This window comes from Artemia franciscana, chromosome 7 (assembly GCF_032884065.1).
Source record: "Artemia franciscana chromosome 7, ASM3288406v1, whole genome shotgun sequence".
NCBI lineage: Eukaryota > Metazoa > Arthropoda > Branchiopoda > Anostraca > Artemiidae > Artemia > Artemia franciscana.
This window is the reverse complement of record NC_088869.1, coordinates 36,913,019-36,928,829: the sequence shown is the minus strand read 5'-3', so window position 1 is coordinate 36,928,829 and position 15,811 is coordinate 36,913,019. Positions and strand designations below refer to the sequence as shown.

The window sequence follows — 15,811 nt, the reverse complement described above, 5'->3', positions numbered from 1 at the left end:
AACAAAGGGTAAATTGCGTAGCTTACAGACCAAGGATTATCGGGGATAATGCCTATCCTCAATGACATGCTTATTTGACCTTTCAGCTATGTGGAACAAATGACAGTCTCAAATATTTGATCAGGTGTCTTTTGGGGAATAGGAGCGGGTGAGGGGCTAAATGCCCTCCAATCTTTTTGGTTACTTAAAAAAGGTGCTAGAACTTTTTATTTTCGTTTGATTGAGCCCTCTCCCGATCTTCTAGGACTATTATTTCGATACGATCACCTTCGGGAAAAAAAAAAACAAAGAAACACGCATACGTGATCTTTCTTCTGGCAAAAAAAAATACAAAATGTTCATATTTTGTTAATGGGAACTTGAAATATCTACTGCAGGGTTCTCGGATACGCTGAATCTGATGGTGTGATCTTCATTAAGACTACTTGACTTTTTAGGGATGTTTCCCCCGCCTAACTTCCGAAAATCAGGTAAATTTTTCAGGCTCTTAACTTTTGATGGGTAACATTAAACTCAATGGATTTTATATATTTGGAATCAAACAGTTCGTGGTAACGAACTGTAGTAAGGAGCGACCCGGCTCAATAGTAACCAAAACTCTAAAAAATGGAATTTTGATACCAATACCTACATCAAAAGAATCGCATTTTAATGCTGATTTTAAATATATAAGTTTCATAAAGTTTAGTTATACCCATCAAAAGTTAAGAGCCTGAGAAAATTTGCGTTATTTTAGAAAATAGGGGGAAACGCCCCCTAGAAGTCATAGAATCTTAAAGAAAATCACACCATCAGATTCAGCGTATTAGAGAACCCTACTGTAGAAGTTTCAAGCTCCTATCTACAAAAATGTGGAATTTTGTATTTTTTGCCAGAAGGCAGATCGCGGATGCGTGTTTATTTGTTTTTTGTTTTTTTTGTTGTTTTTTTTTTCCCAGGGGTAATCGTATCGACCCAGTTGTCCTAGAATGTTGCAAGAGGGCTCATTCTAACGGAAATGAAAAGTTCTAGTGCCCTTTTTAAGTGACCAAAAAAATTGGAGGGCACCTAGGCCCCCTCCCACGCTAATTATTTTACCAAAGTCAACGGATCAAAATTCTGAGATAGCCATTTTATTCAGCGTAGTCGAAAAACCTTATAACTATGTCTTTGGGGACGACTTACTCCCCCACAGTCCCCATGGGAAGGGCAACAAGTTACAAACTTTGATCAATGCTTACATATAGTAATGGTTATTGGGAAGTGTACAGGCGTTTTCAGGAGGATTTTTTTGGTTGGGGGAGGGGTTGAGAAGAGGAGGATATGCTGGGGGAACTTTCCATCGATAATTTGTCATGGGGGAAGAAAATCTCCATGAAGGGAGCGCAGGATTTACTAGCATTATTTAAAAACACAATGAAAAAATAAATATGAAAAAGTTCTTTCAGCTGGAAGTAAGGAACAGCATTAAAACTTAAAACAAACAGAAATTATTACCCATTTGAGGGGCTCACCTCCTCCTAATACCTCGCTCTTTACGTTAAAGTATTTTTAGTAATTTCAACTATTTATTCTACGGCTTTTGTGATTCTGGGGTCATTCTTAATGAATTGGGACAAAATTTAAGCTTTAGTGTAAAGAGCGAGGATCTGACAAGGGGGCGAACCCCCTCATATATGTAATAAAAATATGAGAATACAAAAGTTCTTTACGTAAGCTAATTTATAAGTTACGTAAATCTTTTACTAATAAAAATATTCGTAAAAAATTAAAAGTTCTAGTTGCCTTTTTAATTAACCAAAAAATCGGAGGGCAACTAGGCTTCCTCCCCCGCTCTTTTTTTCTCAAAATCATTCGATCAAAATTATGAGAAAGCCATTTAGCCAAAAAAAAAAAAAAAAAAAAAAATGCAAATTTCGTTTTAATGATTCCTCTGCGGAGAGCCAAAATCAAAACATGCATTGATTCAAAAACGTTCAGAAATTAAATAAAAAAAACAAGTTTTTTTAACTGAAAGTAAGGAGCGACATTAAAACTTAAAACGAACAGAATTTACTTCGTATATGAAAGAGGCTGCTTCCTCATCAACGCCCCGCTCTTTACGCTAAAGTTTTTTACTGTTTTAAAAAGAAGAATTGAGAGACAGAGTCAAACTTTAGCGTAAAGAGCGGGGCGTTGATGAGGAAGCAGCCTCTTTCATATACGAAGTAATTTCTGTTCGTTTTAAGTTTTAATGTCGCTCCTTACTTTCAGTTAAAAAAAACTTGTTTTTTTTTATTTAATCAGCATAAAAATCCAATTCTTTTAATATATCTATTATTATCAAAATTCTGGTTTTTTAGTTTAGGTTACTATCTTCTCAACCTTCTAAAAGAGTTTTATTAAGTCATTTGCGCTTAACTGAAAACCATACTTATTTTGAACAGTGATTTTGGTTTTTTAAACATCAGCAACAAAAAAGGAAATAGTTTTAGTATCGGTTAATTTTAAGATTGTATGTGAATTTTTTTCTTTTTTTTTTTAGTTTTTCTGCATAATAACCAAAATGCTGGATTGTAATTAAAGTTTGGAACAAAGCTAAGTTCATGTATTAAAAGAAGTTCATTTCTTTTGCTGAAAAAAAATAAAATAATTGGACGTTACAAATCAATAAAACCAGATTTTTATTCCATGATCTCTGTCTTGGTGAAGATATATTTGAGCCTTTCTACACGTCCTGAAACTTTCAAGTGGATCAGCGAAAAATAAAGACAAATTTTTCACATTCAGAATCGGTAATAATAAATTTGTCTTCAAAACTTGTTGTACTCGTTCTCCTTGGTCTTATCTTCTTGCCCTGAAAGTTCAATGTGGTACCAAAAATCAATATGTATTAAAATACATATGTATTAGTACATTAAAATACATATACATAATTAAAATACATATGTATTAATACAATATGTATTAGTTTTATTAAAAATCAAAATGGTAGAAAATAATTTTTTGCCTCATTTCCCAGTGGCAAGAATCGATAAAATATAGTTGATTTTTTCAAAATATGTTCTCGAGTTACATTCATTTCGCCCAGTGCGTATGCCCAGTAGGTTGCAAGCCGGTCTGAGACAGTCTTTTTGCGAAATCCGTCTTAATTAAGTTTCTCCTTAATTAAGTTTTGGTAGCTGCGCTCTGATCTCTTTGACCCTTAAAAGGGCACTAGAACTTCTGATTAACAACCAATGAGTCACCTCAAAGCATACATGACCACTCTTTCTGTAAAAACCTTATATACCCCAGGTTATAACTTACAATCCCTGTCTTGAGAGCTGTAGGGAGGGGGGGGTGCTGTCTTCCTCACAGACATGATTTCCGGACCCTTCACCATGTTTCTTCCAGGTTCCTTCTACATGTAGCTTTAAAGTCGATTCGCGATTATCTATCCTTGTTTTTCGAAATCTATATTCAAAAAAAGTTATCTAGCTCTTTTCAGGCTACCGTTGGTTCATTACCTGTAAGTTTCAAGCAGATAAAGAACAAAACTGTCTCGGCCCTCTTCCAGCAAAAAAAATGTATAATCCCCTTGGCCCAAGAGTTGTTTGGGCCCCTGTTTTGGAGAGGTATGGGAGGGGATACCACAGAATAATTTTTTTTTTATCTATATTGAGGTTCAGTTAACACAAAAGATTAACAATTATAGCTTCCAATCTTTTCAGCAAAAGAGTTATTGACTTTTTTTGGGCCTAGTCTTCATCACATTTTTTTTTTTTTTGTGTAATTGGGGACCTCTTGGGCCAAGGAATTCCACATATAACTATCATTCAAATAAAAAATAGGATTGTTAGCTCATTTTATGGGACCATGCTCTTAATCCAAACTTTTTGCGCGTAAGGGTCCTCTCGCCACAGAAACGTGTCCTGTACAAGATTCGAGCAGTTTGGAAAATGAGCAGTTTCGAGCAGTCTTTACAAGTTTTGAGCAGTTTTAGGCCCTTTTCAGGGGAACCAATATTTTTCTATCTATTTTGTCTTGTGCAATTGGGCCCTTTTGAGCTAAGAACTAAAGGATTTAAGTTTGTCCCTTGGGCTTCACTTTAGGAGGAACAACGTCCCCAAGCTATTTTTATGGCACTTGGTATTTACCAAGTGAAATATAGCGATCGCAATTTCTGTCCGTCTGTCTGTCTGTGGGTCTGTCGGTCCCGGTTTGCTGGTTCGGCCACTTCAACATAAGCTAGGACGATGAAAGTTAGCAGGCGTATCAGGGACCAGATCAGATTAAATTAGAAATAGTCTCTTCCCCGATTTGACCATATGGGGGGGGGGAGCGAACGAGATAGTTCAGATGTATTTTATTTGCCGATAAAACAAATGGTTGTTCTTCTTAAGTGTGGCTTGCTGGTCTAGGGGTATGATTCTCGCTTAGGGTGGGAGAGGTCTTAGATTCGAATCCCGGACCACCACAATTTTTACATGAAAAAGATCCGAAACTAGATACGTGATCAATATAGCGATCGCTGAAAGCTGGCAGGCGTATCAGGGACCGGGCCAGATTAAATTGGCAATAGTCGCTTCCTCGATTCGACCATCTGGGGGGGGGGGGAGTGGAAGGACGGTTAATTCGGAAAAATTAGAAAAAATGAGGTATATTTAAGTTACGAACGGGTTATCGGATCTCAATGAAATTTTATTATTAGGAGGACCTCGTGTGTCAGAGCTCTTGTTTTAGATTCCGGCCGGATCCGATGACATTGGGGGGAGTCGTTGGGGGAAACCGGAAATACTGGAAAATGCTTAGAGTGGAAAGATCAGGATGAAACTTGTTGGAGCAAACGTTACAATACCGAACAAGAAGAGACTACAGGAACACTGTATTTGCAAGTTTATCTTTGTAATAATTGCCAATTAACCAAGAACAGAAAAATCGATAACTCTTGTACCGAGTCTGATTTTAGGTTCCGACCCCGTCACAAGTGCCATATGACCTCTTGGCTCTTCCAACCTCATCACAAGTGCCATATGAGCTCTTGGCTCTTGTTTTAATATCAAATTCCTCTTGGAACGGAGGCTTGCGGCTGTTAGTTTCAAATCAATCAGGACCAACAAGCTATGTAGCCCATCTTGGGGTCTCGTAGGACCTTTCTCCCTCCTTACAAAACATCTATCTCCTTAGCCTAATCGACGATTCTTGAAAATTTCAAATTATATAAAAAAAGTTTTTTGGATCGTTTAAGGACCTATTTACGAAGGAGCCAAAATTCATTTACAATTTTTCGTGTGCATTTGGGTCATCATTACCCATTGACTTCAGAATAGAAAACCAGTTGAAAGATATTTGGCCTTTTTAAAGAGCCTGCTTTCTTTGGCTCCCCTTGGCCAAGTGACATCCAATTATAAGTTTTAAGACGATCAGAAAAAAATTTCCCCCTTTTCGGCCCATTTTTGAAGCAACCTTTCATATTTGGACCCCCTTAGCCTAAAGATTTAAAGGTAAAAGTTTTAATCTGATTGAAAAACTAATTTTTGCCTTTTTTGGCTCCATTTCGGTGGTGGGGGCATAACTCTAAACAATTTTTTCACGTTAGGTTCCTCTTGCCTCATGGATTTAGAGTTGTATGCTTTCAACTTATAAGGGATAAAATTCTATTTGACCTAGGCCCCCAAACACCCTTTTCCAGACAAAGAGAGTGATTTTCTTGGTCCAGAGAATGATCTCTGAAAGTTTCGACTCAGTTGCACATTTAAAGTCAAACGCGCGTCACGATTGTATAAAGCGTATTTTTAAACATTTGGCTATTGCATTATGTACCGTCCTTGCCCTAGGGAGCTAAGGGCCTATATATCTCCAAAAAGGGGAGGTAAGGGGTTAAATCCTCCTTCATATTTTTCTGAAGAACATCTCATGAAAAGGTTAAAGTTTAGGCCTAAAATGTACTTTTTGAGGTTGAGACACTTTCTGAATCCTCAGTTACCCCTCTCTCCCCTACAAAAAAGATTCACGAGTCTCTGCCTTGATGATTTAATCCCAATAGCTAGAGCGCACCTATACCATAATCTATAATCGGTGATTTTACTCGATACACAGTCTATAAAACGGCTATCTATTGTGAACTTTATGTATGTTTGGCTATGTATTGACCATGTATTATATATGGCTGTGAACTTGCTACGTGCCCCTAGTGTAGCCTCTGGGTTTAGTCATGTTTATGCACGAACAGGAAAACTATTTTTACAAAATCCAAATTCTGCACTTCTGAAAAAACTGTCGTTTTTGCTATCGTGGAGTATATAATACTAGCCCGTTTCATCAACTCTGATACAATAATAATTAATAATACGTTGTTTCATTTCGGTTCAATCTGTTTTACTGAAAACGGATAAGATTGCTTCAAAATTCGCAAATTTTTTTCATTTGAACATCAGTGTTTTATAGTTCTGAATGAATTATGGTCAAGAGAAGAATAGGGCTGAAAACAGTATCCTCTTAAAATTGCAAAACTAAACGAATTATCGCAAGAATATTCTTTTATTCCTTCTAGCATGATTAGAATTTGGTATTTTTTTCCTTTATGGTTATGACTAAAAAAAAAATTACACTAGATATTCTGACTCTAATATTTTTACTTCATTTTCTTTCAGTGTTGGAAAATATTTTGGTTATGCTTCTGTTGATTTAGAAGGAAAGTCGCTTTTGGATTTTTATCACATTCTTGATGGAGAGGCTATTGGAAAAACCCTCAAAACTTGTACGTATTCTTCTTTTTTCTTAAAATCGGTTGCATGTTATGTCGATGCTGTTCCTTGGTCGAATCGAACTAAAAAATATATCGATTTTGGACAATTGAATAATTGTTTCCTGGACTGCTGAATTGCCTGGATAATATATACATTTGTTACTTGTACAGTGTATTGCCTGTTTTCTCTTACTGGTTGAACAAATAGATATACGTCTTAGTAGTTTTTTTTCTTCTTAAATGGAACACTCCTAGAAAACATGATCGTTATAATAATTGAACTACCAGGCTATTTTACCTGGAAAAGCCATCGAAAAGAATTACGTTTACTCTGTAGTGAACGATAATTTCTCCCACAGGTGCAAGTCCCTAGAACTTCTATCTAGAGATAGTTAAAACTAGTTTTGACCATTATAGTTTGACTATCGTAAGTAAAGATAGTTAAAATTAGAATTTCCAGAACTTAGAATTTACAATCGAATTAGCTCCTTTCAAAGTTTCTATAATATTCCTATCTATGATAGCGCTACGCTGCCTATGATACTGCTTATATGCCCTTTTGAAAACCTGCATGCATATAGTTTTTTCGTCTAATTGAAACTCTCCCTAAACGTTCCCTAAAATTGTCACCTTAATACCCTTAGTGTCATTAGTTACAGCAATCGTAGTAGTTGTATTAATCGTGTACACATAGTGCCTTCTGACTAGTTCAAATTCCACCCTAACTTACCCAGAAAGGTCCAACTTAACAATGTGAGCCGTTCTTGAGATATTGCTGTCACCCTTTTGACAATCTACATACCCATAGTTCGTTTTGATTTCGTTCAAGATCTGCCTAAATATTTCTTGAAAGCCTCACCTTAATACTCTGAGCTTGCGTAGTAGCAATAGTTGTAGTTGCCGTAGTAGCATTAGTAGCAGGATGCACATAGCACCTTTGGTTTTCTTCAACATCCCCCTCAACACACGCTGAAAGTTTCAACTTAAGGTATATCTTCCCTCTGAAACAAGCAATTTTGTGACCAGCCCGCAGTTGTACACCAAAAGGACAAGATACTTATATTATTGGATTCATTGGTCTCAAATCCATCCGTTCACAAAGCCAGAATTATGATTTTCCATATACTTTTTCTTGGGGAAGCACCTAAACTTGCTTAAAAAATATGAAAATTTGTCCTTTTTTCAACTATTTTGATTAATTTCCAACGTGTTTTCAAATTAAACAAGAGCCAAGAGCTCATACGGCACTTGTGACGAGGTTGGAAGAGCCAAGAGCTTCTTCCCACCAAGTTTCATTACGATTTCTCCACTCTAAGCGTTTCCCAAGATTTCCGGTTTCCCCCTCCAAATCACCCCCCCCCCCCCAATGTCACTGGATCCAGTCGGAACTTAAAATAAGAGCTCTGAGAAACGAGGTCCTTCTAAATATCAAATTTCATTAAGATCCGACAACCCGTTCATAAGAGCTTTGAGACATCTCGTGTCTCAAAGCTCTTATTCTAACTCCTGACCGGATCTGGTGACACGGTGACGTTGGAGGAGGAAGCAGGAAAACTTTGAAAACTCTTAGAGTGGAGAGATCGTGATGATACTTGGCGGGAAGAATAAACACAATTCCTAGATACGTGATTGACATAACCATACCAGATTGGCTCTCTTTGGGGGAGTTGGGGGGGGGGGTTAATCTGGAAAAATTAAAAAAAATGAGGTATTTGTAACTTACGAACGGGTGATCACATCTTAAGAAAATTTGATATTTAGAAGGATTTTCTGCTTCAGAGCTCTTATTTTAAATCCCGACCAGATCTGGTGACATTGGGGGGAGTTGGAGGGGGAAACCGGAAATCTTGGAAAACACTTAGAGTTGAGACATCGGGATGAAACCTGGTGGCTAGAATAAGCAAATATCGTAGATACGTGATTGAAGTAACCGGACTGGATGTGCTCTCTTTGGGGGAGTTAGGGGGGTCCAGTGCTTTGACGAGTTCGGTGCTTCTGGACGTGCTAGGACGATGAAAATTGGTAGGCGTGTCAGGGACCTGCACAAGTTGACTTGATAAAGTCGTTTTTCCCGATTTGACCACCTGGGGGGGGGGGGGGTGAAGGGAGAGGAAAAATGAGTTATTTTTAACTTCCGAGTGGGTGAGCGGATCTTAATGAATTTTGATATTTAGAAGGACCTCGTGTCTCAGAGCTCTTATTTAAAATCCCGACTGGCATTAAGTCTCTGGTTTTCCTTTTAAAGCAATCTATTGATTCTTAGAATTTTTGCTATAACTCATGCCATACGAGTTCTTGGCTCTTGGCTCTTCCGACCTCCTCACAAGTGCCATATGAGCTCTTAGTTCTTGTCTAAAATGCATTCATTTTAGGATTGCTTATCAAAAGCTAATAAAAATGAAAATTCGCACAATATTAGAAATAAAAGTTGAACTTTCTCAAAACGGTAGCGGTCTGAAATTTTTACTGAATTTCTTTTTTTACGATTTCAGAGAAGATCAACCAGGCGTGTGACCATCCATATTCCATGGTGCTAGATTATTAATAGGGGAAAATATATATTTCTCTTTGTAAATAACAAAAAAGATCACGCCGAAGGAGGTCGGCACATTCCAGCATGTCGGCCGTTGAAACAGTAATTTGGGCCCTAGCAGCGTCAAAACGTTATCGAGTACAAATTTTGAGAACAGCTGATAGGGTATTTATGTAGCTTGCCAGTCTGAGAGGTCATACTAGCGTTCAGTAATCCATTCACCCCTGTACGTAAATATAAACACATAAATGAACTGTTATTATAGACCGATTATCCAACAAAAATAACAGCTTTAAAATGTCGCGTAGTTACACATGATCTATATTTCTACCTTAGTAACTGTTAATTGTCCAAACACATCAAATAAAAATTTTCAGATAGCCATGTTGTTCAGAATAGTTAAACGGTCCAGTAGCTATGTCCCTAGGAATATTGGATATATCAACCCCCACAGTGATGTAAATTGCCCATTATGCTTTAAAACTAAATGTTGCTTTAAAACTAAACCAAAGCCGCTGTGTCTATGCTGGTTGCCAATAAGACATCTCATTGATATTCCAAGAACGACTGTGGGTATTAAGTTAAACTTTTCAGAGGTACTGCTATTACTACTTCTGCTATTACAGTTTGACTAAATCAATAGAGTGTAAGTGTATCCAGGTTATCAAAGAGAATATATAGAATATTTTGGGAATGACATTAAGTTTTATTTTTCGGGTTACTTTGAGGAGGTAAAATACTAAATTAAACGATGCTGTTTGTGTCCAGATTTTCAAATGGGTGTATCGAGTTAAAAAATATTAGAATTTTTACTATGGACTCTTATAGAAAAACAAGAACTAAGAGCTTATAAGGCACTTGTGACGAGGCCGGAAGAATCAAGAGCTCAAATGGCATGAGCTCTAGCAAAATTCTTAGAATCAATGGATTGATTTAATAGGAAAAATCAGAGGCTTAATGCCGATCTGGATTTAAAATAAGAGCTCTGACACACGAGGTCCTTCTAAATATCAAATTTCATTAAAATCCCATCACTCACTCGTTAGTTAAAAATACCTCTTTTTTTCTAATTTTCCTCTCCTTTCAGCCCTCAAGATAGTCGAACCAGATAGTCGAAGGAGAAAACGACTTTATCAAGTCAATTTGTGCAAGTCCCTGACACGCCTACCAATTTTCATCGTCCTAGCACGTCCAGAAGCACCAAACTCGCCAAAGCACTGAACCCCCCTCCAAACTCCCCCAAAGAGAGTGGATCCAGTCCGGTTACGTCAACCCCGTATCTACGGCATTTGCCTATTCTGCCCACCAATATTTCCGGTTTCCCCCTCCAACTCCCCCCAGTGTCACCAGATCTGGTCAGAATTTAAAATAAAAGCTCTGAGACATGAGTTCCCTCTAAATAACAGATTTCATTAAGATCCGGTCACCCGTTCTTTAGTTAAAAATACCTCAATTAACGCCCCCCTCCCTAACTCCCCCAAAAAGAGCAGATCCGTTCCAATTTTGTCAATCACGTATCTAGAACTTGTGCTTATTCATCCCATCGGTTTTCATCCCGATCACTCCACTCTAAGCGTTTTCCAAGATTTCCGGTTTCCAAGATCTCTGCTTTCCTCTCCAACCCCTATGTCCCTGGATCCGATTCGAATTGAAAATGGAGCATCTGAGGCATAAAATCTTTCTATGTATCAAGTGTCATTAAGATCCGATCACCCATTCGTAAGATAAAGATACCTCAATTTTCACGTTTTCCAAGACTTTTGGTTCCCCCTCCAACTCCCCCCATATATATATATACATATATATATATATATATAATATATATATATATATATATATATATATATATATATATATATATATATATATATATATATATATATATATATATATATAGTCAGGATTTAGAATAAGAGCTCCGAAGCACAAGATCCTTCTAAATATCAAGTTTTATTAAGATCTGATCACCTGTTCGTTAATTACAAGTACTTCGTTTTTCTAATTTTTTTTCGAATTACCCCCCCCCCCCCCCTAGGTTCCCCAAAGAGAGCGGATCCTGTCTGGTTATGTCAGACACGTATCTTGGACTTGTGCTTATTCTTCCCACCAAGTTTCATCCTGATCTCTCCACCCTAAGCCTTTTCAAAGATTTCCGATTTCACCCCACCCAACTCCCCCCAATGACACTGGATCCGGTCGGGATTTAAAATAAAAGATCTGAGTTACGAGATCCTTCTAAATATGAAATTTCATTAAGATCTGATCACTCCTTCGTAAGTTAAAAATACCTCATTTTTTCTAATTTTTCAGGATTAACTCCCCAACTCCCCCAAAGAGAGCGGATCCGTTCTGGTTATGTCAATCACGTATCTAGAACTTACGCTTATTTTTCCCACCAAGTTTCATCCCTATCCCTCCACTCTAAGTGTTTTCCAAGATTTTAGGTGTCCCCCTCCAACTCCCCCCAGTGTCACCGGATCCGGTCGAGACTTAAAATAACAGCTCTGATACACGAGATCCTTTTAAATATCAAATTTCATTAGGATTCAATCACCCGTTCGTAAGTTAAAAATACCTCATTTTTTTTAATTTTTCCGAATTAACCCCCCCCCCTTCAGGTGGTCGAATCGGGGAAACAACCATTTTAATTTAATCTGGTCTGGTCCCTGATACGCCTGCCAAATTTCGTCGTCCTAGCTTATCTGGAAGTGCCTAATCTAACAAAACCGGGACAGACAGACCGACAGAATTTGTGATCGCTATATGTCACTTGGTTAATACCAAGTGCCATAAAAACGATAAGATTTAAAATATTACATTCTTTTTCAGCGAAAATACAGTGTCAACAAAAAAAAAAAAACAGAAATTAGTTAAAAAAATTTCTACAAAATAAAGTTTTCACTGAAAAGTAAAGAGCTTCCAAAAATGAGTAAAAATAAAATAAAATAATCTTCCAAGCGTAAAACTACCTCAATCCACATCAATAAATAAATGAAACCCAAATCTAAATATCAAATTTCATTAAGATCTGATCACCCGTTCGTAAATTACAAATACTTCGTTTTTCTACTTTTTTCGAATTACCCCCCCCCCCAGGTTCCCGAAAAAGAGCGCATCCGGTCTGGTTATGTCAGACACGTATCTTGGACTTGTGCTTATTCTTCCCACCAAGTTTCATTCTGATTTGTCCACCCTAAGCCTTTTCAAAGATTTCCGATTTCACCCCACCCCAACTCCCCTAATGACACTGGATCCGGTCGGGATTTAAAACAAAGATCTGAGTTACGAGATCCTTCTAAATATGAAATTTCATTTAGATCTGATCACTCCTTCGTAAGTTAAAAATACCTCATTTTTCTAATTTTTCAGGATTAACCCCCCAACTTCCCCAAAGAGAGCGGATCCGTTCTGGTTATGTCAATCACGTATCTAGGACTTACGCTTATTTTTCCCTCCAAGTTTCATCCCTATCCCTCCACTCTAAGCGTTTTCCAAGATTTTAGTTTTTCCCCTCCAACTCCCCCCCAGTGTCACCTGATCCGGTCGAGATTTAAAATAACAGCTCTGAGACACGAGATCCTTCTAAATATCAAATTTCATTAGGATTCAATCACCCGTTCGTAAGTTAAAAATACCTAATTTTTTTAATTTTTCCGAATTAACTGCCCCCCCCCTTTAGGTGGTCGAATCGGGGAAATAACTATTTTTAATTTAATCTGGTCTGGTCCCTGATACGCCTGCCAAATATTATCGTCCTAGCTTATCTGGGAGTGCCTAAACTGACAAAACCGGGACAGACAGACCGACAGAATTTACGATCGCTATATGTCACTTGGTTAATACCAAGTGCCATGAAAACGATAAGATTTAAAATATTACATTCTTTTTCAGCGAAAAAGACTGTGTCAACAAAAAAAAGAAATTAATTAAAAAATTTTCTACAAAATAAAAATTCACTGAAAAGTAAAGAGCTTCCGAAAATGAGTAAAAATAAAATCAAATAATCTTCCAAGCGTAAAACTACTTCAAATCACATCAATAAATAAATGAAACCCAAAACGACAATAAATACAATAAATAACCGAGTCAAGCTCTAACGAGCAAAAGTTCAAATGAGTAGGGCTGAACCCCCCCCCCATACCATCTGAAGATCAGAACAAAATATGCTCATTACTGAAAAAAAAGAATGTGGATTGACAGTTTAATATACATATGCTGATTTTATGCCTTAAAGTCTTAATAGTTTTTGAATTATTAAATTTTAAAAAGTGAAAACTCTTAAAATATAATTTGTTTTCAGTAAAGTGCAAATTACGTTCTGGTCTTCCGAAGGCATGGCGGTTGTCAACCCTACTCATGTTAATTTCTGCTCATTTTGAGTTTGACTCTGTTATTTTTTGTAATGTATGTTCGTTTGCGGTTTCATTTATGTTTTGATGGTGATTTGTGGTAGTTTTACGCTTGAAACATTATTTGACTGTATTTCTGTTTTTTTTTTTTTTAGTTTATCACTCGCATAAAATTACACAAGCTGACAAGTGACTCCGAACTACTAAAGAAAAGGGCAAAGAACAGGAAACAGCAAAACTCACATTGAATTGAAAACGAAAATTTGACTTGCAACAAAAGAATAACACGACAATAATGCTTTTGCGTAATTTAATAATAATTTTAGAAATTGTAATAGAATAAGGAACATGTTATATTAGCATTTGTAAAGGATACACAGGAAGGATGAATTCAATATAAGTCATATTTTTAGTTCAACTGATATCACTGATTTGCCTCCCAATGCCTTGAAACAAAAGAATAAAACGATGACTGTGTCTATGCGTAATTTAGATATTTCAGAGGACAGAGGCCTTTAGAAATTTCTGGCTGTTACATAATTACTGTATTTTGTAACAACGCAATTAAAGAGAAAATATGAAGCGCAACGAGATCTTTGGCTAGAAGACATGCGACAACAAGTATCGCAACAAATCCCAAATGAAATCTAACGGACAAAGAAATCTGCGGCTAGAATATATGTGACGGGGATGATCACGTCGAATCGTAACTGAAGTCTGCCGTTAAAAGAGAAGCAACAGTGAGAGTCACAAAGAGTCCCAAGAGAAAAGAAATACTATAAAACGGATTATTTTTTCATGCATTAACAGGCTAGAAATCAAATATAGGCTACCCAAGCCTGCCGAGTGTCGAGCTGCCTTTACTATATATATATATATATATATATATATATATATATATATATATATATATATATATATATATATATATATATATATATATATATATATATATATATATATATATATATATATATATATATATATATATATATATATATATATATATATATATTTCTGAAGATCGTTAAGATCGTAGATGACAGGCTCAATATGTACGAATATTGTGTAAAATTCTATTATGAGTCAATATATGATGAATATGCTTTTAACTTCTTTTTTTATTCTATAGTGATTGCAAAAGGCCAAGTAGTCACTGGATGCTACAGGTTTTTGGCTAAGCATGGTGGTTTCGTTTGGACTAAAACTCAAGCAACTGTTGTGCATGGGCCAAAAGATGGTAAACCTCAGCAAATTATTTGCGTTCATTACGTTCTAAGGTAGTTTCTTATTTTTTAACATATATTTGGTTTAATTTATTATGTATCTTATATGTTTTTATACGCGAAAAAAAAATACTATTCATGGTAGCGACAGTTAAACGATTTTGAGAATGTAGCCTAGTATGGCATAAAATTCCATTATCTGAGGTACATTAGGTGGCCACAAAAGTGTGACCACCAAAGTGTTTTATTAGTCATACTTATCTATTAATTTGAGTTTTTTTTAGCTTCATTGATTTTTTGCTTCAATGATATAATTACTAAATATTCTATATAAAACCGAGGCTTCATTTCTTTGACAACTTCGAATAAAATGGTGGCCATGTCAAACCTTGTTGAAATCGAGGTCATACAACGATTTTCAGTCTCTGTGACTGAAAGGTCGGAGGCAGGACATTTGGATTTTTGCCTTTCACAATAATGGATGGTAACACTACGTAGTTTCTATTCGTTTCAAGTTTGGGTTTATTGTCAATTTAAAAAAAAAATAGTTTTTCTAGTGCAAGTAATTAGCGAAGTTCAATTCTAAGACGAACAAAAATCATCGCTTGGGTAGGATTATGCAAAACTATCACTATATTAAGAACATCCTAAAGCGATTTACGCTTTTACTGTAAAAAAAAAGGTCTTTTTTGTGTATTCAGCAAAGTGCTAGTTTTGCATAACCCTACAAACACAGAGAAGTATCATCAGTTGGTTTATTGTAATATATTTATAGATATACTAGCTTACCCTTCGCCCGCTGCTGCAATCTCAAAAGAAAGAAAATTCAAGGAAAGTTCCCCCATGAAAAGTTTGTTTTCCTCCCCCTGTAAAATTCCTCTTTGCAGAAAACTGGCCCTCTGTGGAAAATTACCCCCGAAAAATTCCTTCTCTGTGTATTATTAACGATTATATTTTTAAATTTGAAAGTATTTGAAAATCCCCCCATGAAAAATCCTCCTCCCCCTGAAAATTT

General features: G+C 36.4%; 1 protein-coding gene across 8 annotated transcripts in view; it reads left to right on the top strand.

Moving 5' to 3' along the window:
• LOC136029228 (uncharacterized) overlaps positions 1–15,811 on the top strand; it is a 497,253-nt gene that overhangs the window by 425,811 nt on the left and 55,631 nt on the right. For all 8 annotated transcript variants that reach the window (XM_065707441.1, XM_065707447.1, XM_065707443.1 and 5 more), the window contains 2 exons: positions 6,594–6,700; positions 14,703–14,850. In XM_065707441.1, the coding sequence (XP_065563513.1) occupies positions 6,594–6,700; positions 14,703–14,850 (255 nt within the window). The remainder of the gene's footprint in view (positions 1–6,593; positions 6,701–14,702; positions 14,851–15,811) is intronic.